General features: G+C 40.8%; 1 protein-coding gene across 1 annotated transcript; it reads left to right on the top strand.

Moving 5' to 3' along the window:
* Positions 1-215: 215 nt before the first annotated feature.
* On the top strand, positions 216-24,296 carry LOC103479306 (nucleoprotein TPR-like). Its single transcript, XM_008433668.2, has 55 exons — positions 216-470; positions 1,318-1,422; positions 1,510-1,574; positions 2,125-2,215; positions 2,375-2,478; positions 2,645-2,809; positions 2,914-3,006; positions 3,092-3,172; positions 3,275-3,362; positions 3,466-3,603; positions 3,712-3,806; positions 4,056-4,253; positions 4,343-4,450; positions 4,526-4,749; positions 4,842-5,005; positions 5,218-5,327; positions 5,444-5,592; positions 5,672-5,834; positions 6,627-6,761; positions 6,935-7,075; positions 7,236-7,440; positions 7,535-7,731; positions 7,813-7,953; positions 9,943-10,059; positions 10,146-10,349; positions 10,443-10,624; positions 11,091-11,238; positions 11,375-11,512; positions 11,700-11,831; positions 12,292-12,422; positions 12,534-12,744; positions 13,270-13,362; positions 13,769-13,882; positions 15,274-15,378; positions 15,508-15,699; positions 15,786-15,824; positions 15,995-16,192; positions 16,316-16,427; positions 16,532-16,725; positions 17,018-17,085; positions 17,435-17,634; positions 17,723-17,929; positions 18,061-18,182; positions 18,632-18,706; positions 19,577-19,795; positions 19,885-20,065; positions 20,139-20,326; positions 20,807-20,878; positions 21,636-21,724; positions 21,859-21,971; positions 22,051-22,149; positions 22,235-22,376; positions 22,490-22,587; positions 23,701-23,790; positions 23,975-24,296. Exons 1-55 carry the CDS (start codon positions 320-322, stop codon positions 24,010-24,012), a joined length of 7,422 nt encoding a protein of 2,473 aa, XP_008431890.1. The 5' UTR covers positions 216-319; the 3' UTR covers positions 24,013-24,296.
* The last annotated feature ends 1 nt before the right edge of the window (position 24,297 follows it).

Genomic DNA, 24,297 nt, shown 5'->3' with positions numbered 1-24,297 from the left:
AAACGCTTTGTTTTATTCTATAGTTTTGATGTAGTTATGCACCTAAAAAGTCACACTTTAAGGCATAAAGAACTTAATTCAACTAAATTAATGTCGATGTCAACACATGTGCTTGTTGTTAAYAGTGAAAATAATTCATTTAACTCAAAAAGGTTTATTTTGAAAGTTTAAGTTGTATTTTCTGTAACATCTATTAACGTGGCTTCAGACTTCCGTCGTTCGTACTCTTCAGTTTTGGTTATAGAATACGCTTCAGGACTACAGTTAAGGACTTTGGCGTCCAGTTATTTATTTCGTTTTTCGGGAGGAGTTGGTGGAGATGGCGGTCGTCTTACTGCAGGCCCTAGAGCGGACGGAGTTGAACAAACTCCCGAAAGGCGTCCAGAACAAGCTGGAGAAGTTTGTAGCAGACCTGCAGAATGCTAACGAGGCGCTAAAGACGCAGCATGAGCGGTTCAAAGCAGACAGTGGTGAGTAACATCCGCGTAGCCACCATTATAATTCACTGTTACTAGTGTTAAAGTGACATAAACCAGTTATAGACAACTCCTGACTGCTAGAATGTCTTTATTTGTGTCGTTCGGTGTACAAACTAATGTCGTGTTTGATCCATTTTTGGATAAAAATCACCCTTTCTGTGCTAGCTGCGGTGTCATGCTAAAAGCTAACTTCGGCGGTGGAGAGGGATTCCCACAGGCTCAGAAAACACCTTCCGATCACATGATGCTTAGGAATCTTCTGTATGAAGGCCGAAATCACAAAATAATGCAACATATTCATAAACGCTCAAGAGAGAGAGAGAAAAAACAGTACTAATTTTAAATGAGATTTTGTGCGGGGGATTTCATTCATGCTTGGAAACACTTAAATCTTATTGTCTCTAATATAAATATATATATTACATATGTTTTAGGAAAATATGGCAGAGATGACATTGTCTAACTTTACATAGTATAGAATGAAATTCTTAAAAGACAAAGAGAGTTCAAAGAGAGAGATAAAGTTTGGGAAACAGACCAATGACTGGTAGTGGGTTACACAGACGGCACACTACAGACTATCGTAGCACACTGGTGTAGAAAAAAAGTGTCTTTGCTACAAAAATAAATAATGTGTTAATTAAAAATAGTTGTCAACATCATAAATTGTGACAAAAGCAGCCATATACATTCATTTTCATTCTGTCACAAATTTAAAGCGCTAATAACATTCCTTTAAGCAATTTACACATCYTGTGTCAACCTTTTTTCCACAGAAAAAATTACTTTGATATTCTTTTGTATCCCTGATTAACTGCTGAATATTTTGTCCCTGCAGAGCAACGATACTTTGACTTTGAGAAACAACTGACAGAGAGCCAAGAACAGATCCTTTCTGCCACAAACGACCTGCAGATCCTGAAAGAGGAGAATAAAAAACTAAGTGAGTTCTCATGTATTTATTATGTAACCAGTAAATCAGTTTCCCTACATTGCTAAATGTTTGATCTGAATGTTTCTCTTTGTGCAGATGAAAAGCTGAGCTCTCTGAAAGGAACAGAGGATGAGACCAGTGAAGAAAAGCAACCACAACAGGTAAAGGAAATGAACAGTTTCCAAACCTAAAATTATTACTTCTACCCCTGGTTGGTACTGATGGCTGGTTAATTTGCTGCATGTGACAGATCTGCTACTAAATATGATTAACATAATTTATTATTCCATTCAAAGTTATGTGATGTCTATTTTAAATTTCTTTTCTAACCTTTTTGTCAGTATGAATTAATTATTTCGCAAATATATCTCTTTTAAACCCAAAATGAAATTAATTACATAAATATTTATTTTGGGTCCAGCAAGGTAGGTTCAGTGTATGGATAATGTGGGTCATTATGCAAASACAGTCAAACACAGTTATTTGTGGTGAGATGACACTTGAACTTACATCAGATGTTTCAATTTGGTCAAATGAAGCTTTGTTATAAACAAACATGGTTGTGTTAAATGTGTGTTTTTAAGGTTTTTTTGTTAGATCAATAAAGTCATTCAAAATAGTTTTGGTTTAATCACTGAAACAATAACAAATTAGATTTTTCACTGTTGTTATAGTACTGCATCTGTGTATTTTCATTTTTATTTTTTGCAGCAAACCAAGGCAAAGTATGAAATTGAGGCGGAGAAGAGRGAACTGGAGAGGCTGCTGGAGAAGAGAACGCAGGAGGTGGAGAACCTGACAGGTAACTTTGTCATTCAGGTCCTCGTTGAAATATTACAATGTGCTAATTCAGCTTGATTTCCATTATTTTTCAAGAGATGTTTTCTTATCTCAGGTTTTTGTTTGTAGCTGCAGAAGACTTGCCTTATTTCTCCTAAATTTGTGACATTTGTGTTTTTAGAGGACATGAAACGTCTGAATGAGAAGCTGACCGACACCAACAAACTAAAGATGGAGCTCCAGCTAAAGCTGGATGAAATGCAGTCATCTACAGCCTCTGTGCAGGTCTGACAGCTTTTCTTCCGGTTCACAATGATGTACTACTTCATACTGGTCTGTCGCATAAAATCCACTCGTTGGGCTTAAGGGTGTTAATGCTTTTACGAGGCAGTTTTACGAAGCCAAAGAGGCAGTTTACCTTGTAAAAAACACTATATCGCTGTAATTGTAGCACCGAGAGAAACGAATGGAGCAGGAGAAAGAGCTGCTGGAAAAGAAAGTTGACTGGTTAACTGCAGAGCTGTCGACCAAAAGTGAGGAGTTACTGGACACCAACAGAGAGAAGGGGAAGGAGATACTGGAGCTGCAGGGCAGTCTGCAGAGCAGCAACGAGCAGGTGGCAAAAAGCTAAACACAGATACACTTCAGGCTTCTATGTTAGGGTTGGGTTTTGTTGTTCTGTTTAGCTTCCTAATGTCTTGTAATATTTCTCTTCAACAGGTGAGCAGACTTGAAAGTCAGCTCACTTCTCTGAAAGAACTCTGCGAAAGCCAAAGTAAAAGAGCTGAAGATCTCAATAGCAAACTGAAACAGGTAATTAGTCCTACTCCTACATATATACACTTATTTTTAAGAGATTYCCTTATGTCTTTTTTGTATTTATCATCTGTCCCTCAAGGCAAAGGATGAACAGGTTGCTATGGAGGAGAAATACTGCGTTGAGCTCAACGCTCATGTCAAGTTGTCATCCCTCTATAAGGTCAGAACCACTTAAATCTTAAAAACTCTTGATTACTGAGCACTAATTATTAAAAAAAAAAAAAAGAAAAGAAAACTCGATGTGGGGTGCTTCCTTCTGCAGGGAGCAGCGACTGACATGGAGGCAAAGAACCAGGAGTTGAGCAGAGCAGTGGAGGAGCTCAGCAAGCTGGTCAAAGAGACGGGAGAAGGTAGAACCTCTGAGTTCTGTTTTTTTTTTTTTTTTTTACTTTAGCTTTCCATATGGCATTCATCTCTGATAACCTGCAATTGACCGACGTTACGACTTTTCAGCTAACAAGGGTCTGGACAAGAAAGTTTCAGATGCTGAAGAGCAAAAAGTACGAGTCGAGGCAGAACTCAGAGAGAAGATAAAGAAAATGGAGAAGGAGCTGGAAAACGCAACGACGAAAGCTGCCGGAAAAAACTGCTGTACGAATATTCACTCGCACGCTTTGCAGATGCCCGTGTTCGTTCTGTTGAAGGTGGAGCGTAGCAGTGCTAATCTTRGCGCTTATCTTCTGTGTTTTCCTCGTGCAGGTGGGTCGTCTTTGACAGAGGAACAGCTGGACTCCATGTGTCCATCGGCCGCTGCCATCGCTGCAATTGTCAAGCCTGGCATGAAATTTTTCGATGTAAGAACTAAACCCAATTAGCTGAAGTCGATTTTTGTACAATTTTGGCTTAATTACYGCTCTGGTTGATCACCTACGAAATCAGCTTACGATTATTTCAGTAATCGATTAATTGTTTCAGCCCTAGTTTGGCTAGAAATCAACATACATTTCTTTATTTCCAACCACTGAGAGAGTTTGGAGTTGAGTATTTTTATATTCAGACGCCACTTTCCTGAGTAAAACATTCCCCGTCTGGGTTTCCCTTAGCTATATAACGCATACGCAGAGTGTCAGACCCAGCTGCAGCTTGAGAAACAGGAGACGAGGAGGGTGAGCAAAGTCCTGGATGAAATAGTCCAGGAGGTGGAGTCCAAAGCTCCTGTGCTCAAGCGACAGAGAGAGGAGTATGAGAGCATGCAGAGGTCAATGGCTTCCCTATGCAACAAACTGGAACAAGCTCGAACGGTGCGTCAAGTTATTTGCGCATGAATTTATTCACTTGGTGGCATTAAGTGATGTCTTTCATAAATGRCAAAAATGTTTTACACYACCAGGAGATCTACAGTCTGCAAAAAGAGAAAGATGAAGCCAAGCAGAGYTACGACGCCATGGAGAGAGAGAAACTAAAGGCTGAGAGGCAACTAGAGGATTCGTCTGCACAGGTATCGGATATCCAGTGTGAATTCATAGCAGTAACCCAGATCTGGAGTTTAACGTGTTAAACCCGCCTGGCCCAGCTGTGCAATCTCCTGGTCGAGTTGGAAGAAGCGCGCGGCAATCGGGTGTCCAAAGACGACGGCAGCTCCTCTGACATTTCCAGCACCTCGGAGGTGAACAGCTCAAGCCAGCTGTCGTTTCGCAGCGTGATGGAGCTGCAGAGACAGAACCAAAGCCTGCTGGGAAGACTACGGGAGCTGGAGGAGGAGAAGAGCAGGGAGCGGTCCAGGGAGGAAAACGCACGGTAAGAAATCAGTAGGTTTTATTTCATTGGAAGCGTTTCACARRCGCTCTAAAAGAAAAGGCCTTCTTCTCTTCTTTTATCTCTGGTTGTAGCACAACGGAGCTGGAGTCTGCTGTGGATAAACTACAGAAGGAGGTGGAGCAGCTGAGAGAGCAGAGGAACCAGCAGAAACAGCTGGCCGACTCCAACGCTCGGCAGAGGGACATGTTCAAGGCTCTGCTGTCTCAGAGCACTGGCTTCAGCTTACCTCCTCAAGGTGACGCCAGAGCTCTGATGGAAATATCCACTATTGTCCCTTATTGTACCAACAAAGGGACAGACAAATGTAGTCACAGAAAAAGAAAAAAAATATAAAAACAAGAATAAGAAAATGTACAGAAAGGGCAAATTTACAACTTAAAAGCATACTCTGATGAAACGAAAGATGCATCTGGAAGCGAGGTCATAATTTCTTGTTTTTGTTGRCAGGTCAGGAGTTGGTTCTCCGTCCTTCCGCCCCAGCTACTCGCTCCACTCCTCAGAGAGCCGCAGCCACAGAGTCCAGCCAGACCACGCACACAAAAGCTGCTCTAAAACAGGTTGGCGTTTTCACAAGGCTTGGCTCTTTCCCTCATTTTATTGTTCTAACACGGTGAACGGATTACAGAAATCTCCTTCCAGTCTCCGCTCTGAAAGTAAATCTGTTYCCTTCCAGCTCAACGACGCTTTCACCTTGTATAAGAAGGAGAAGGCTGAGAATGACCGGATGCTGAACGAAACTAACGACMGACTGCAGAAGCAGCTGGGGGAGCTCCGCTCCAGCCACGCCAAACTCACTTCTCAGCTGGACTTCAGTAACAAGAGGTTTGGTTTTGCTTTTGAAAAAAACAAAATCCTGTTTCTGTCCTCAATTCCTGAAACATGCGTGCCTCTATTTGTCCAGGTATGAGATTCTTCARGAAACCGTGTCGGCTTACCGCAGAGAGATCAGCGCGCTACAGAAGAGTAACCAAACAATGGCTGCCACAGCTCAGCGGCAYGAGCTCAACATCCATACGATGGTCTTGGACCTGAGGAAGGCCAATGAAACACTGGCACTGGAACAGGTGAAGGAGGAAGAAGAAGAATATTGGGGATATTGTGTTAAGTTTAAACATCAGATTGTATTGGCGCTTTCACAACTGGGAGCAAACGCTAATTTGTTGGATTGATGTATTAAAACTGCAATAACACGTCAGCAATGACCATGTTTTATTAGCTTTTTCCAATWCTTGATTTGAGATTAATATATATATCGATGTATATCTTGATAGCTTTGTTTTATACAAAAAGATTCACATTATGTTCAAGTTTAGGAATTCATAATTTAAAGGCCTGAGAAAATAGAAGAAAATAAAACTTGAGTCATAATAGACTTTATTTTTAGTAGGTCCCCTCTGAATAATAAAAAAAAACAATTAATTGGTTTCAATTAAATCAATATTTTTTTGTTTGTCTTCATAAAAKSCTGACATCAACCTAAGTTATTCACGTTTTAGCAAAAAAAATGTTTTAKTAACAACTTTGAAAAGGCAGATTTGACGAGACTTGACCTTTGAATGTTCACTATCTTGTAAAGTTTATATTTTACTTTTTCTCTCATCTGACTTYGCATTCATTTGTTGCTTTCTTTTTTTGCTTTATTGTTTAGCAAATACAGATGGTTATTTTCTAGTTTAATAAAACTTTACGTTTGCCAGTTTACTTTGAGATCTTTTTCTTGAACTTCATTGCCAGATTGAGTTTATATCAGTAAGTCTGGTAACATAAAAGTTGTGGATTTACTTCTTTAAGTCATCAGTTTATGAACCACTAACAAAGACTGCGTTTTCTTTCCCCATCTTCCCGTTGATYTGCAGGTGCGTGTGGAGAACCTGACTAAAGAGAGAGACATGTTGCGGCAGGCAGAGTGTCGGCTCRGTAAAGAGAAGGAAGCTGTCCTGGCTGAGCAACGCAACCAGAACCTTCTGCTGACCAACCTGAAGACCATACAGGTATCAAACCAAACTGGATCCTTTTTGGTTTCCTCTCTTCCTGTTTTACTACAAAGGCTTTTTGGTGACTGTTTAAAATTAAATATTACATTTAATTCAGTAAAAAAAAAATTCTGATAAATACACGTACATTTTCTTTTGAATCATCTAATTTTGTCTTTGTTTTTCTCAAGTTTTCCATGGAGCGTACAGAGACAGAGACTCGCCAGCGACTTAACAACAAAATTGAACAGCTGGAGGCTGAACTGGCCTCAATAAAGGCCAAGCTGGAGGAGGAAGTTGCTCAGAGACACGCCCTCGGACGAAGCATGGATGTACATAAAATGTTTCTCTCTCTCTTTCTTTCTTCCTTTTTTTCTGTCCTTCTTTCTTTCTTTCTTTCTTTCTTAAGGATTCTTAAGCACAACGTAGCTAGATTTTCCAGCACTATTTACTATAAATGTTTTTATTCTGCTCCTTCCTCCTGGATTCTAGGCCCAGTTATTGGAAGCAAAGAAGCAGCTGGAGACACAAAACATCTTGCTGCAGAAGACCAAGGAGCTGCTGCGTGGCTCTGAGCAGCAGGTGACCGCGCTGAAAGCTCAGCTGGCGCCTGCGTCTTCCTCCGAAGGCGCCACCGCCTCCAGCATCACAACGACCTCGGTCGTCAGATCTGCCGCCCTGCGGGCTCCWCTCAGAGGTGCGTACGTTTGCACGTGATACGTCCAGCTCTTAGAGACAAACCTTTGAGTCTCGGTGATAACGGTGTTTGTGGCTCTGCTCGTCTCCYGCAGTGCACTCCCCAGTCCCAGCAGCCTCTCCACAGCCCAGCCAATCAGAGCAGGAGYTTTCGGACCTGAAGGCTCAACTACGAAGTGCCGAGGAACAGAACGGTGAGCTGGCGGAGCAGCTGAAGAAYGCCAACGCCACRGTGGAACAGTACCGATCTGTAGTTCTAACTCTGGAAGACAGCTTGAAGAAAGAAAAGGAGGTAGACGACACAATCATCCCAAGTTGGCTGAATGTAGTAAAATAAACACGGACGTACTCAATGTTTCCGTCTTTTCTTCAGTCGCGCTCTCCTCTGGAGGTCCGACTGAAGCAGTCAGAGGATGTGCAGAAGCAGCTGGAGAAGAAGATGCTAGAGGTGGAGAAGCTGAAGCAGCAGGAGCTGGAGGAGAGGAAGAAGGCTGTGGATGCAGTGGAGAAACARGTAAGACGGTACAGGAGGAGATGAGGGGTCACCTGCTACCTTTGCCGTTTTAAGCAGTGGAGGATCATTAATCTAAAGAGAYGACGTCTTCCTGAAACTGAACAAGATTTTAGATTAACTCAGTGATCCACTCTGATATTATGCAGAGTAGCAGCACTAAAAGGCGATACAAACTTCTCATGCTCATCAGTTTTTCTAAATAAAACTGTCATCAGTGAAAAACACTACTTAAACAACTTTTCAGTATATTTTTAAAATTATTTTCTGTCAGAAAATACAAACCGTTTTAGATATGTTGATAACATACTCGTTTAGATGTTTTAACACCTCATAGTCCAGTAGACTCGGTTCAGTTGGGGACAAAAGCTCCAACATTTGTTAAATTTTCAGAGGGTGTGGTTCCCTTTCATACTGCAACGTGTCAAACAAACCAAACCCTTTGAAAATCCTTGTTCTCTACTCACTTGTGGAGGAGAGGACAAGGATTTTCAGCAGAAGAAAACGTAATAAGAACCTCTGAAGAAGACGCAGAGTGCARCTTCGTCACAAAATGTCAACAAAAAAAATGGAGCAGCATCAGATTTTAGCGATTGWAGGATTTSTCCTTTGTCTTTGGCCAAAAACTACAAGTCATTTCTCCTGCTAATGCTGGACTCTCGGATTTGTTTTGGTTTGGTGTTCACATTTTGTCAAATTAAAATCATGTCTGATCATTTTCCCCTAATAATYCTGTCTTCAGAAGCATCAAACTTAATCACGATGCCAAAACTTTTGAGTGTGAACATATGTTTTTTCTAATATTTTTCTTATATATCCTTTTTCATATTTTTTTTATATGTTTATTTAGCTTAGTTTTATCATAAGAAGCTGTTTATGGGGCTTTTMAAGGCCCTAGGATTAACTTTTGTACTGAAGCTTATGTAGTTTCTTAAGCTTAAATGAAGCTCAATATATATTTTATATTRTATCCAAAGAACATTGCTTTTTATTATATATTAAAGAAACATCAAAATCAAGGTTTAAATACTTTTATTGAAGTTTGATACATACTTGTTATACAAAAAAGCAGCTTAAAAAGTGTGTGCTTAAGAGACCGTTTTCAATAGGAAATGCCTGCAGCAGCTCAGAGCTGTGACAGGAAGAGGCTATTTTAGACATACATATATGAAACTTAAAGGTTATTTTTTTAACACCTAAAGTGTCAGACAGAAAGACCTTCGACTGAAGAGGAATTTTGAAACCTGCCCTTGGAAAATGAACAACAACTTAGAGATACTTCTCTGACTTGAGAGGTTCACACCTTCACCCTTTTGACCGTCTCTTGACCTTTTCTTTGGACATCACCCCTCGTTCAATGTGTTTTGGAAATAACCTGATTGTCAGATGTTTTTGGAATCTACTGACGTGGCTGGCTGGCAGTAGAAAATTTCCCTGTTCACACCTGCGCGTGTRCAAGGCCTATAAATCTGGGATGTAACTGTATTATAATCAGAATTCACTTTGATTGTCATCAAGTGTGTTTCTCCGTCTGCAGACGTTTGGGGAGAAATCGATTAAATAAAAGTCTTGTTCCTTGATTCTGCTTCTCAGTAGCCTGATGATTTTTTTAAAGATCTTTTCTGAAAGAAGATTTTCAAAACTCCACAATTTGAATTCGAACCGGACCAGAGTTCACTTCAACTGAACCGAGACCGAGGTTTATAGGTGGAGTAGAGTTTGCTTTTTTGGTCAGTGCCAGAGTTTGATTGCACATTCACACCTCGTCAAACAAACCGGACTTTCTAGACAAACAAACTAGAATCGGATTAAAGTGGACTAAACAAGGCTGGTGTGAACGCACCCTTGAAATATCGACTAAGCAAAAATAAGAACACTTTTACTTGCTTAGTTKGRTGTTTATTTGATGAATGTTTTGTTGTGTATTTTCTGGCCTGTTGTAGTTATAGACGAGTTGTTCGGAGTGAGTCTAAACCTGATTTGTTTGTCGAGGTGTTGGAGCTGCAGCGCCGTCTGAAGGCCAGTCAGACAGAACAGCAGGACGCCCTGGAGAGAGCTGCCGCCGCTGTCACACAGGAACAGAAAGCCACACAGAACAGCCTGCTGCAGGTCCATTTTAAACAAACCAGCTTCTTAAAATTCCAGCTTGGTCTGTCTAGAAATCAGGCTTCACTCAAACTCTGTTCTTCCCTCAGACTAAGCTAGCCTGCGAGGCGCAGGCCAAGTACGAACGAGAGCTGATGCTTCATGCTGCCGATGTGGAGGCTCTACAGCAGCTGAAGAAAACATCCCAGCAGGAAGCGGCACGCAAGAGRGAGATTGAAGAAGAACTGAAGAAAGCTACCTCCCTCCTACAAGTCAAAACTAATGTCTGGAGTACAACGGAGAAGCGACTAAAGGTGCAGCCGTCGTTGATGTGTTCTTAGGCYGAAAGATGTGTGTAACATTAGCCTTTGATTGGTCGAAACAAATTTGCTTCCACTCTTTTGCAGGAAGAGCTGTCCAGTATGAAATCTCGCTTTGAGGAACTGGGAAAACAAAATACCCTCCTGCTCCAGGAGATGGATGAAATGGCTGCCAGGAGTCGCCAGCAGCAGCAGCAGCAGCTGCAGCAGCTGGACCTTTCGTTTAGCGAGGAAGGGAAAACCACTGAACAGATTCTGGAAATCCTTAGGTGAGCTGGGGTCACTGCGTCTGCTTTAACACGAGTGTTGCCAAATAATTATGCAACTTCTTAACCAAATATGACTTTTTTGAGAATATTTAACTCCTTGATCATATTAAGGTTAATATGTGGTCCAGTGGATTTTAGTTTTTTTCCAGCTATAAAAGGGTTATTTCATTCCTTTTTTTTTTTTTTTTTTTTTTACCTAAAGTTCCCTTTACTTGGTTTTGAATCCAAGGTTGTTTGGATTGGATATCAAATAAAGCACTGGTTTTTGTATATTTTGGGAATTGAAATGTGAAGGTATTATGAATCATAAACTGTGGTTTATGAAATTTTTATTTTCAGTCCAGATTTGTGAGGCGTTAACCGTTTTTACTGTCAATTGACGGAGTAAAACATCAGAGCTTTAGTGATTGTTTTACTTTGTGCCAGGTAAAGGTTGCCGAGTTCAGTGTGTTTGCGTGTTGTTCAGGTTTGTGCGTCGCGAGAAGGAGATTGCTGTCGCTCAGTGCGAGGCGTCTGAAGGAGAGGCTCTACGCTACAAACAGCAAGTCGAGCACAAGGACAGAGAACTGAAGGAGCTGCAGGAAGCTCTAAATGCCGAGAGGGAGAGGATGCAAGTACGAGACTGAATGACTTCCTTGACCTCTTTTATCCTACTGTCATGCCTTTGACAAATGCAGAAATGCTTTTCAGGAAAAGTAAAGCCAGAATAAATAGTAATGATAAACATCTGGTGGTCTAAACTTTCCCCAGTTGACCAGCAAGACTCTGTGTGAGCAGCAGGAACAGCTGAAGAAGATGGAGAGCATCAGTGCTCTGCAAGAAACCAACAAGATGCTGAAACTGGACCGAGATAAGCTGGAGCTGGAACTTCAGCAGGCTCAGGCTAAAGTAAGAACCTAGCGCTAACTTTCATACTGTCTCTTGCTGCCTTCGGTTGTCTACGGTTAACTTTTTTCATTACAATAAAAAGAATATTATTGGTATATCTGTTGTAGTGAAATGCTGCATTACAGATGTTTAATTGAAGACATTTAAGACGTTGATCATAAATGCTTTCTTCCTTTGTTCCTTCAAGGTAACAAAGCTGCAGTCAGACATCGCCCCCCTGCATAACTCTCTATCCATACTGTCGGAGAAAAATGGCTCCCTGCAGGCTGACAAGAGGCTGCTGGAGGACGACCTCAAACGCTGGAAGGCTAAAGTTCAAGTAAGAATCAAACGGTTGCTCTTTTGGTGTTTTATCAGTGGTTCAGGTCTCAGCTGTAGAATAGGTTTTGTGTTATAATGTGGGAAAACTTAGAATGTTCTAGAGCTTTTGAGTTCGTCTTCAAATAGAAAACAAGCCTGGCTGCATTTTCAGATGTCCGTCAAAGGTCCCACACTTGCATCTCTCCTTCATGCTGTAAATTCTTATTGAACTGTTTTYTTACTTGTGCTTTAAAAATGAGCTAAAAAAAAGGCTAAAAACTCTGAAAATTTGCGTGCAGAAGAGTAGAAAATCAGCTGAACTCAAAGATTTATCAGGTAACAAGGTTTCTTTTTAGTTGCCGCATGAATGGACGATTATTTTTTTTACATATATATTTGTGGTGTTTTTTTTCACTGTGTTGCTGTCTCTGTCTTAATTTTTTTTCAGTTTGAGTAAATTTTAGTCTTTGTGTCCACAGCACCTGGTCAGCCAACAAAAAGAGGGAGACGCTGAGGAGAAACAGAAGATCACCGCTGAAAAAGAGGCACAGCAGAAACGCGTAGCGCAGCTAATTGAAGAGGCGGCTAAGCTGAGGACTGAGCTGGCCAGGTACAACACGCCTCGCCGCCGCGCTTCGTGGAGCTGCACTCAAACCGCAGCAGGAACACAAAGAGGCACACGCTTTTATTTTTGCTCCTCTGATTCTGTTTTGTGATTCAGATCCAACGCCAGCAGTAATTCAGCTCAGGCCCAGCTTCAAGGGCTCAAAGACTCCGTGGTCCGCTTGACATCGGAAAAAGACTCTCTGAAGAAAGACCTGGAAACCAAAAACAATGAAATTCTGGAGAAGAACAGGACCATCACTCAGGTGAAGAAGATTGGACGCCGCTACAAGACTCAGTACGAGGAGCTGAAAGCCCAGAATGATAAGGTAGGACGGAGATCCTGGAAGCACTTTGGCCAAATAACGATTGATGGTCTGATATTAATCAATACAGCAATATAATAACTTTTTAGATGCTTATTTCCACTAATACTGGTGCTTGTCAACTGGTTGTGTGTGAAGGATTCATGTTAAAAATGGATTCATTTCAGCCCAGAAATTGTTTTACTTTTGTGAACATCTGACACTTTTTACTTTGTTTCTATTAAAAATCAAAATGTAGTTCTAAATATCTAATTCAATTTTAACCAGTAGTGGAGTTAAAAATATGCAAATATATTATTTAGTTTAAATTATGTCTACCTAATTTTGTGTCTTCAGGTTTCAGTCGGGAATAACGTCTCTCTAAAGCAACGTGTTGTAATTTTATTGGGACTTTTAATTGTTCTTCTCTTTATTTCTGTTTCATCTTTGACCTGTGGTAATGGAGTAGAAACCTTTGTGACTTTACAGACCTAATGTTGAAGAGAGTGAATGAAAGATGCAGTGATTAATTATCAGTTTGGGTTCCAGACGGCCGGGGAAACTTCTGGAAAGGACGACCTGAAGAAGACCCAGGATGAGTTACAAACTCTGAAGGAGGAAGCTCAGAAAAGGCAGGCGGAGGTGAGTTCAAAAGATGCATGTAGAGTTTGTGAAAAAGGGAGCATCATTTGGAAAGAAAAAAAATTAGACATACAACTACTGGTTAATTTAGTAAGTAGTAAGCATTCCTCCTGAGCAGGATCAAGTATGTTGAGTTAAAATGGCATTTTYAACTCATTTAGACAAAGGATTTAATAAAGAAGGGTTATAACTTATRTGGAAATTTAGTCCTTTTATCCCCCAAACAGCYGTGAATGTTATTAAATTTTATAGATGCACATTTTTTGTAAAATATAGATGTAATTTACAAACATTTAGTTTGACACCAGATCATGTTTGCCGTAAATATGTTTGTGTAATTATTTGTACGAGATGATTTTGGGAAAAGCACAGTGACCTTTTTTTTTGTTTCGTTTTTCCCCATCAGGCTCAGAAGTCTCAGCAGGACTTGGAAGCGGTTCAGAAGGAACATCAGCAGAGCAAAGAGAAACTGCAGGAGCTCCAAACGCAGCTCACGCAGAGCCAGAACGAGCTGACGCAGGTGACACACACAGACATGAAGATGCGTTAGGGCTTGTTTGTGTTATTTTGCATTCTACTGTGCTCCTCCAGTGGTTAGCACTATTCTAATCCCAAACTGTGGTCTCACCACATGCAGTTTGCATGTTCTCTCAGTGAGTGAAATTCATTTTAAATGTGCGGTTTAAAAGCTTCTTTTTTTTAACAGAGCACTGAGGTTGGACGGTATGCAAAATTTTCCCAACCAATATTTGTTAGTCAAATAAATGATAATGGGTCATATATTTGCTCAGGAGACGTTTAGACTTTGTAAACATACACAGACTGATTTGACAATTTAGAACAAAAAGGTCCAAAAATTGAGGAATTRGTTGCCAAAATATACAGAGTTGCCTGTTTGGGATTACTTTGGTTGTAAAGAGGTAAACCACAGGATGTTTGTTAGCGCAGTTTCAGCAAAGGACTCGTAACTGCACAAGTTTTACACTTAAAGATGAACATGCTTGTTTTCCTGATCAAACTATTTCCAAAAGAAAAATCCAATTCTCTTTTTTTTTTTGGCTAATTCCGTATAGTTTTAGATGTTTCAGTCAAGTATTTATTTTGAATGTGCCAACATGTTTAAAAGAACATAAAACTGCTGCAGAGATTTTTTTTTTATGGAAGTGCACACATTCAATAAAGACTTTTTTTTTTTTATGTTTTTTTTTCCTACTTGAATCCATGAAACGGGTAGTAATATTCTCCTGTTGTCTCTACTTTCCATTGTGGTTATTATTTAAATAAATGTATTTTCCGTTATAAATCTGAGTAAATAAATTACTGCTGCACTTTGGGGCATTTTGGTGAAAATAAAATCTTTGCTTGCAGCTGGAAGGAGTTTGTGCAGCATTAAAATGATGCGTCTTTTGATTTTAATCAAGCATTGTTAGTGCCGTAGTCAAGAGAGTAACCTCATAAGCCAAAAAGGGCTTGTTGTGACAAAATAAAACTTTGGCTTATTTACTGGGGAAAAACAAAACCGATAACAGAAGTTTTCTGAGACGGGGTTTTTCTTTTCTTTTACTGAACTYATCTGAACCGGTTTTGGTTCAAAGTTACAGGTGTAAGCCAGAGATGTGCATAAACTAGTATAAGGTGGAGAGAAACTCAAGGATGAGGAAAACAGAAAGGAAGGTTCTCCCATTCTGAAGGGATATGAAAAATAATTGCATGTTTTTAAGTTTCACTTCTTCTCCAGCTTGACCTCAGGGAATCAATGATTTTTCAATTTACTCTGACTTTCAAATAAAAATATGTAAAGACAAATGCACCACATTTCAGCAGGATGCCATCAGCTGTTATCTCTAATTTTAATGGAAATAAGCTGCTCAAAACCTTTTTTTTTCTTTTTCCTTTTTTTTACCTGTTTAGGCCCAGTCCCAGTTGACTCAGGCCCAGACCCAGTTGCAGCAGAATCAGAGCCAGCTGGCCCTGAAGCAGAAAGTATTTGACCAATTCAAGAACCAACTCCAGCAGGTGAGACAAAAGCCGTTCTAGGACTTTGCTCTGTTTAGTGAAGTAAACAAAGCATTTTTCCGTTTACGTTTGTGTTATGTAATTGTATCTATGCTTTTAATACAGCATATCCTTCTCTCCTGATTGTAGACACAGATTAAGCTGAAATCGGTCCAGTCTCTGGCCCAGGCCCGGCAGAACCAGATGCAGCAGATGCAGGAGGAGCTTCAGCAGGCTAAAGAGGCCGTCCAGCAGAATGCTGCTAAAGAGAAGGAGCTCCAGCAGAACCACGGTCAGGAGGTCAGCAACCTGAAGACCTCTCTGAGTCGAGCCGAAAACAAGGTGAGTCAACTTTCTCTAAACACATMATTTCTTCATTTTAAAAGGTATCTGATCATTTTTCTTCTCCATCTGATGTCCTCCACTAGGTGGCTGAGCTTCAAATCCAATTGGACAAGCTGCAGAAGGTTTGCTGCTTCTGATATGTGCACAAAATATTTTCCAAAAGTTAATTTAATTATGCATGTGTGTAAAAACAGGCAACATTTTATGACTCGTACATCTGGATGTACAACATGTACATCCAGATGTACATGTTGTGTTCATTTATTTTTGTACTTTTTTGTGTATTTTTAAGACCGTTTCTGAGCGTGAAGCAGAGATTATGAAACTGCAGGAGCAGCTAATTGAAGCTAAGCATGCTCATGAAGCTAACCAAGCAGCACTGGCCACCCAGAGTTCCCAGTCTACCCAGTCTACCCAGGCCAGTGACTCCACAGCCGCTGGAGATTTCAGTCAGACRGTGCATGATGAGCTGACCAAACTCAAACAGGAGGTGCTCGCTTTAAATATGCAATCCATTCCTGATTGGTTTCTTCTGCACCTTTATGAAGACATAAGGAAAAACAATAGTTGTATTAATGGTTGAATCTTATTTAATCTGTTTTTTTCTCTGCAGCTTTCTGAGAGTAAGAACAGAGAAGATCAGCTCAAACTGCAGATGGCTGAGAAAGAGGAGAAGACCAAAAAGGCCATTCTGGGAGCCAAATTAAAAATCAACCAAGTAAACAGTAAGTTGGACCTGAATATATTTTGACGATATAACTAACCGCATGTAGTTGTTTCATTGTTTACGAAGCCTCCTGCATTGATCGCCTGGACTTTTCACCTGCAGGCGCCAAAGAGCAGCTCAACCAGGAGAACGAGGAGCTGAAGCAGAGCAAAGAGGAGCTGGAGGTCAGGATGAACGCCCTCAAGTCTCAGTACGAAGGACGACTTCTTCGAATGGACAGAGAGCTGAGAGAACTGAGAGAGACACAAGTGCACTCTGATGGGAGGGAGGAAACTCAGGACCAGGGCGGAGCCAAGGTGCATCATGGGCTTCTTCACACAACTACGAATAAAAAATAACACCCAGTGGTTTTTATTTCACTTTTATTTATTCTTTTTGGTGGTTGCGTTTTATTAAAAAGATATTTAAAATATCTTCCAGTTCCTCTGTGGAGTTTTAGACTTTGAGAGGGCATTATCAATACATTACTTGGAAACAGTGATATTATTGTTTATCGCAATAATTTCTGGGACAATTTATAATCCAGTAAAATTTGTTATTTGTTGACTTATTTGTTTTTTTTTTTTATTTTAATTTTATCTCCAACAGATGGATCAGCCCAGATCTTCAGACCAGAGACAAATTTCTTTGAAGAGTCCTGCTCAAGACAGGGGAAGGTAACGCCAACGCCAARGACTTTGTTCTTGTTTTGAATGTTTTGTTGTTGTTTATGCAGGATTAAACCTCCATTTGGACTCATTAAGATGTTGGTTTTCAGGGATGGATGAGAAATGATCCAGAACAGGGCCGTCAASTCATTGCTGTTAAAATATCAATAGGTAGCTGTTCCTCCAGGATTTTGTGATTGTTTTAGTGTTTTTTGGAGTCTAGAGGGCCACATAAAAACCTACAGCGGGCCAGATTTTGCCCCTGGGCCTCGAGTTTGACATCTGTGATCTAGAAAAAGTCAATTTCTCGTTGTCTGAATCAAACTGATTGTCTTAATGTAAATTTTTCCATGATCAGCCTGAGCACCTCTGAGCCGCCCACCGCCAACATTCGGCCCACTCCAAGCACTCAGTCACCCAGCAACAAGCCGAGTCCATCCACCGGCAGCAAGTCCACCCCTCGCGCCAGCATCAGGCCCATGGTCACACCTGCACCTGTCCCCATCCCAACACCCACCGCCACAGTGATGCCCACTACACAGATGGAGAGTCAGGAGGGTAAAAACGGAGTAGCTTTTAAAATAAAGTATGAACAACTTAAAGGTAACTTTAGATGTGAGTGGGTAAAATGTGTTTCTCTCTGCAGCTCTCATCTCTACAGGAGCTTCTGTTCACTCCACCAGCTCTTCCCTCATGAATCCTCTGGCCTCCTTAACTCAGCCAACCAGCACTCAGGCCACRGCCTTCGTTCAGCCCACCCAGCAGCAGRTGGCCARTCAGGACGCAGGATCCAGCATAGAGGCCGAATGTCCATCCACATCCTCCTCATCCTCCTCCTGCATGCCGTCAACAGGTGATCAGCAACATCGCCTTCAGATGCTGTCAACCTTGAAACTTGAGACGTTRCCTTAAAACGCAAAGGCGAAAACACAAATGGTTGATTTTAGTGTATAAGCTGACGTTYAAGTTTTTGTTTTGGTGTAGCTAAACCTGGCTCAAAGCGAAGCAGAGAAACCGAAGAGGAGGAAGAGGAAAGTCGACCRGAGAGTTCCCAAACGCCTCCCAACACTAAAAAACTACGACTGAAACCAACAATCGCTCTGCAGGTAAAAGAAAACACCCAGAGTCTAAAACACTATAAACACCTTTTTCATTTAAATTCTGATCATCTCCCATGTTTCTCAGTTCTTACTTTGTTCTACATCCATTTCTGTCACATGTTGGAACTTTTATTGAACTGTGAAAAATTCATAGCCGTCTCTATGGAAAGTTGGTTGTCTGGTATAAAACTACAMGTGCATAAAGTCTSAATTTAAAACTTAAATGAAGGCGATAGTTTGTCAAACCATTCTTCATGCTTTGCACATTTGGCTTYAGTTGGAACAGTGTATTCATATTAAAGATMAAATGGAAACTAAAAATATTATCTGCTATTTCAGTCCTCTCTTCTTTTCTTTGCTAAAGATTGTTGATGTATTAAAAACTGTTTTGCAGGTCCTTTAAAAATGAGAATTACTGCACAAAAATGAGGTTTGTGTAATTTTCCTTGTTGCAGATGGAGGGTGATGAAGAGCTGGAAGAAGAGCTGGGCGACATGGGAGAGCAGCAGGTTTCGCCTGATGACAGTCGGGTCGGTTCTCAGAGAGACATGAAGCAAAACYGTTTTCTAGAAAATAGACACAATACAGATTGTTGTAGGATTTACACAATATTTCTGACACACCACTGTAACTCCACTYGGTAGTAAAAAAGAAAAWATCAGTAMATCKCAAGGTTTCCCCCAGAAAACTTGCTAGGTCAGTGATTCATCCAGTAGTCTGTCRTGTTTTTGAGTTAMAAATGTTTAAAGTTGATAGGAAATTTGAGAATTTCACTTAATAATTATGTATTATTGAAATATTGGAAGATTAATACCTGAAAATCAACTACAAAGTCTTAAAAAAATGCAAACATTTTAAAAAGACTTAAATAAATAAGTAATGCTTAGCCTGGTGGGGGCTCAAGTAAAGCCTGGTAGCCTGCCAGGCTTATAATACACTGGGGGAAACCCTTCATCAGATAGGGCCTCAGTAAATAATGCATTTTGTAAACGTTCTTTTTATTTTTGCAAAAAGCACCTGCTTGTCGTATTCAAAAATTTGAATCCTGATGAAGTTCATTTATCAGATTAAAAGAACCGYTTGGAAATAACAACCTGTTAGCAGGTATTACACATACTGTATATCAARGTCATACTTCTGTTTAATAATTTTTTTTGGGGGGCAGATTAATTTTCACATTTTAAATAATACATTAATAAATACGACTGTAAATGAGGCAGAATAATCACACGGATGTATAAAAAAAATAATAATAATCCTACGAACCTGAATGAAAACGACTCGAGAAAGCAATATAGCCTGAAACAAAAAGTCCAAGCTTCCCCTTTGATTATGTTGCGGGTAGAACTGTAAAGTTCTATATATTAATGTGTTTTAATTGGTCCGTGTTTGCTCTGCAGGAGCTCCCAGAGGAAGGCTTCCAGGCGTTTTCTGAGGAGGACGAAGGAGTTTCCCAGTCCGTCCCGTCTGACCAGGGCTCCCAGGGCTCGGCTTTAATTCGAGACGTCATCGTGATCGACACCGACAGCGAGAGCAGGGAGAGCAAAGACGGGGACCAGAGAGTGGAAGAAGAGGATGAAGACGAAGAAGAGGATGAAGAGGAAGCAGGAGGAGATCAGGTTTGTCTTCTTTTCTAACCAATTAGTGTTTTGTTTTTTTAGACGCACACGTCTCGGCTACTGACTTTCTCTGTTCATCGCTGTCTCAGGAAGACGACGACGAAGAAGATGATGATGGAGCTGCTGACAGTGGGATGAGAGGAGGAGAGGAGCACAACGAGGAGAGTCAGGAGGCTGAAGATGAGAGAGAGGAAGGCGGTTCCAACGCTGAGGAGAATGTGAGTGGTGCCCCCTCCAGCTCGCAGCGCCCTGCTGACCCCTCACAGAGCGGTAAGCCCAAAGCCCGCAGCGCCGCTTCCTGCACACTTGTGACGTCACCTAACCGAGTCGCYGTCTACTTCAGGAGAAGGCACCAGCTGTGGAGCAGATCTCGGATCTGCTAGGGATTACCTCCACCACCCTCCAACCTGCTCCTCTACACACTCGCCCTGCTCCTCCTCCTTGATGCCYCGCCTCTCCCAGCCGCGCAGGCCGTCACCCCGGCTCTTCATCCAGGCTCCAGCCCCTGAACTGGGGCCCCCACACACACAGGTAAAACCAAAAGCTGTCATATTAACAAAGGTTTGACTTGTGTAACAGGAGGTTTTGTTTGGAGTACGCAGCGTCAGTGGTGTGTTTGTTTCTCAGGATTTTTCTTTGTTTTTTTTACTAAAGGGAACAGTAAAACACTCATTCTAGCTCTTCAAATGTTTTAAATCATCTTCCAAGTACTGAAGTATTTGCGATGACGCTATAAAAGTATTTTAAACTTATAAGAGTTTAACTTTCATTCTGCAAAGCAGCTGCTTTATTTTAGAAGATTACGSCGCTATCATGTTAAAGAGCAAAGGTTTGTACTGCATTTAAATAAAAATACAATCAAAACATTGCTGCTAGAATTGGAATTGCTGYAATCGCAACATTGTTAATTTTGGAGCTTTCGGATATAAATCTCTAATTTAGTTTTTAATAAACACATCTACAGTCCTGTGATAGAAATGTCTGCTTTTTTTTCTTGTTTTTTTTCTGTAGAGACARCCTTCTCAACTTCGTAGACCATCATCGGGTCGTGGACCTCAACTAACTCCTGGATTAGCCTCCATGGTAAGAAAATGAACATGTTTGACTATATTACTAGTCTGATTGACTTCATAGTTGACATTCAGCTTAATTAATTAAGGAACAAGCATAAATAGTTGCTACATTTAGGAAGAAGTTACCATTTTAGGCACTGGCACTTAAAGTCTGGCAGCACATGTAAACCACTGTTTCAGCATTTACAAACAACACATGTTGCAGCAGATATAGAATATTAATTTTACTAATTTTATTTCATGCTGCTTTATGCAGACACTCTGTCTGCCTTATTGAACTTTCAATCATCTCTACATGCTTAATGCTTGGAGTGACTCCAGCTGTTTTCCAAACTATTTTCTATATCATTTGGAAATAATTATTCAAGCCACCAGGGGGCACTTATAAACATTTAATTAGACCTTAATAATTATTAAGATATTAACTTAGTTCTGATACTGTGCACCACCTCATCCCAATACACATGCTCTACATATAACACACTTTTATGTGGAAGGACTTGGAGGCCCTCAGATGCCGAGAATCACATAATATGCCAATATATCTGGCAATACAATCAGCGCTTAAAGTATTTTAAAAATTACACATCAATAGCTTCTTCAGAGGATTTTTGTTGGACTCCCCTCTGCTAAGCTCTGACTTAGCAGAGGGCAGAACGTTGTGTTGTAACTTGTTCTGTCAGAGGATAAAATCTCATGGCTGATCAGTTCCTGTGAAGTTTATCGAGCAGGTAAATTGAACCGAGCRTGTCTGYGTGTTTCTATAGCCGTTCTTTGACGACGATGACAGAATGGTTCCCAGTACTCCCACTCTGGTGGTCCCACACCGCACCGATGGCTTTGCCGAGGCTATACAGTAAGAGTCGTACACATCCTGTTGTTCTTCTCTTGGAGGAATCTTTGCAGGCGCTGCGCTCATTTATTCTCCTTCCTTTCCAGCAGTGTCTGAATGACGAAAGCTAACTTTGTTCTCTGCCTTTAACTCCTCAGYTCTCCACAGGTTGCAGGTCTTTCCACCAGATTCAGGTTCGGGCCTCCAGAAGATTTGCTGCAGCAGGCATCAGCTTCACATTCGGACCTGGGACAGCTGGCGTCGCAAGGAGGTGCAAACCATACACATACACACATTCACCAACCTATTAGCGGTAATGTCACCTATAAATAAAGCTTTTGTACATGTAGGCTTGGGGATGTATGAGTCTCCTCTCTTCCTGGCTGCTCATGATGAAGATGGCGGAGGGAGGAGTGTCCCTACCACACCTTTACAGGTGGCTGCACCAGGTGAGCCGACGCATACCTTATTTATTKATTTTTTTGTTTGTTTCTTTGGTATACCTCTGTTTGCTAACACTCTTGTTTCCCTCAGTGACGGTCTTTACAGAGAATATGCCCTCTGACAGTGGCGACAACCTGGCCTCCCAGTCGGTTCCCATGGTAACCGCCTCAACTGGGATGACTGCTGCTGCAGATGATGGAGATGAGGTTTTCATGGAGCAGGAAGGAGACGGGTGAGGATCTCATGCAGGAATTCATGTTGAAGCTAACATTATGTTACATGATTACAGTGTACTAAATCAGGAGGAAAATATGGAACCTCCAACGTTTTTGTATCTGTGTTCAGTCCAGATATTGACGTTTCTCTGGACGGYCAGATGGTCATGGAGTCAACAGGACAGCAACGCGATGATGCCTCCCTGCCGTCTACAAGTCAAGATCCTGGTAATTTACTCGGTTCAATAATTCTTTCATCTTAAATCATGGCCTGGATTGTAAATTCTCGATTCTTGTGGTTTACGTTATTTAAGCCTCCTCAGGTTTCTACCAAGAGGTGCTGCTGTTTGYAACATGTAAAGCTCGATATAATAAAGCGAGTGTTCAAATTAAATAGGTTTGTCCAGGTATCCCATCCACACTGACCGATTCTGTGATTGATTTAAATCTGCCATCAATTTGTACAAGAAGTCTGATGATCAAATCGCCCTTACACACCTGTCTGTTATGCAGCAATCACACACCGTATCTCTCCAGGGTTAAAGGTAAAAACTAAAGTGTGGCATGTCTCCACTCAGCACTGATGTATTATAAATCTACTGGTCTGAAGCACCTTGCCAACAAACAATTAAACGCTGTGAAGGCCTCAGCGTTGATGCTGGAGCTAAAAAATGGCCTCCAGTCACATGAGCTTTTCGTCATGTAAAAGCGAACTCTGTTTGGGATAACAAGAACCCAATGTGACAGTCATAACCATTAATGTTCACTTTACACCTMATGTAACCGTCTTTAAGTAAAATTAACAACATTTATGTCACAAGTGAATTACTTCTGGCAGCTTTAATAGCTGCTGTTGTAAGAGTAAAAGACAGGCAGTGAAGAGACGAGTTAAAAGCATGGATTACTGAACCTACCAGGACATCAKGCAGTAATACAGGCTCACGTCGGGTTTGTTCGTCTCCTATCTCAATGTTGTCCATTTATTTCTGCAAAATTCAGCAGGATCCATTATTGAAAGGGCTTTTTTCCCCCAAAATGTTCACCCGGAGCATAATCTTCCCACTTAAAAAGGAGTCTAGAGTTGCATTTGAAACATTTTGATATGTAACCATTTCACTTGTCAAAATATAATGTTTCAATTGTTGACTGTGACCTACAAATTTGTATTTTTGTGCTTTTATGATGTAAAGCACCTTGAACTGCTGAAATGTGGCATAAACTTGATCGATCTATTAACCGCTTTGATGCCCTCATTATCTAAACAGGTTTGATGTTGCAGCTTGTAGTCCATCATCATTATTTAACAATAAAATCACCTAATTTTATTGTTTATTTAACCAGACACCAGCAGTGACAGTCAGCCTCGCTCAGTAACAAGCCAGCGTCAGACGGGCATCCTCTCAGGCAGAGGACGGTTCCTCAGTCGCACAGGTAAGGAGAACCGACGGCTTTTTAACCTTTTGCTTCATGATTGTATTATAATTAATACAATCCAGTGACTCGAGTACAATGATAAAGCAGTTTATTGATGTGCAACAAGCAGCATACATGACATGAACATGTTAAATCGCAGCATAGGTCCGTTTAGTCTAAAAGGTTTTATCTTTCGTTTTAGGAGCGTTTTCTCGAGCAGGAAGAGGCGGAGCCACATGAAAAGGGGGTGTGGCCTGACGCTGATTTTACCTGCAGATTCATCTTTATCCGTTTAGGACATAAAAAAAAACTTTAACTTCAATTTTTCAAAAGGTTTGAAGGTCACATAAAAGTCAATTGCCACAATTTTATAGGAGACGTAACAGGTTGTCTTTTCTCATATAAGACATGTTTGATTGTAAAATCCAGTGAAGTTTGGTGTAATTTGTCCTGATTTGTTTTGTATTTTGTTCTGTTAGAGCCTATTCTGCAAGTGTTTTTAAGAATAAAGTGGAATAACAAATR

The sequence above is a fragment of the Poecilia reticulata genome, linkage group LG17, assembly GCF_000633615.1.
Source record: "Poecilia reticulata strain Guanapo linkage group LG17, Guppy_female_1.0+MT, whole genome shotgun sequence".
Classification (NCBI taxonomy): domain Eukaryota; kingdom Metazoa; phylum Chordata; class Actinopteri; order Cyprinodontiformes; family Poeciliidae; genus Poecilia; species Poecilia reticulata.
This window is presented reverse-complemented; position numbering and strand designations above follow the sequence as displayed.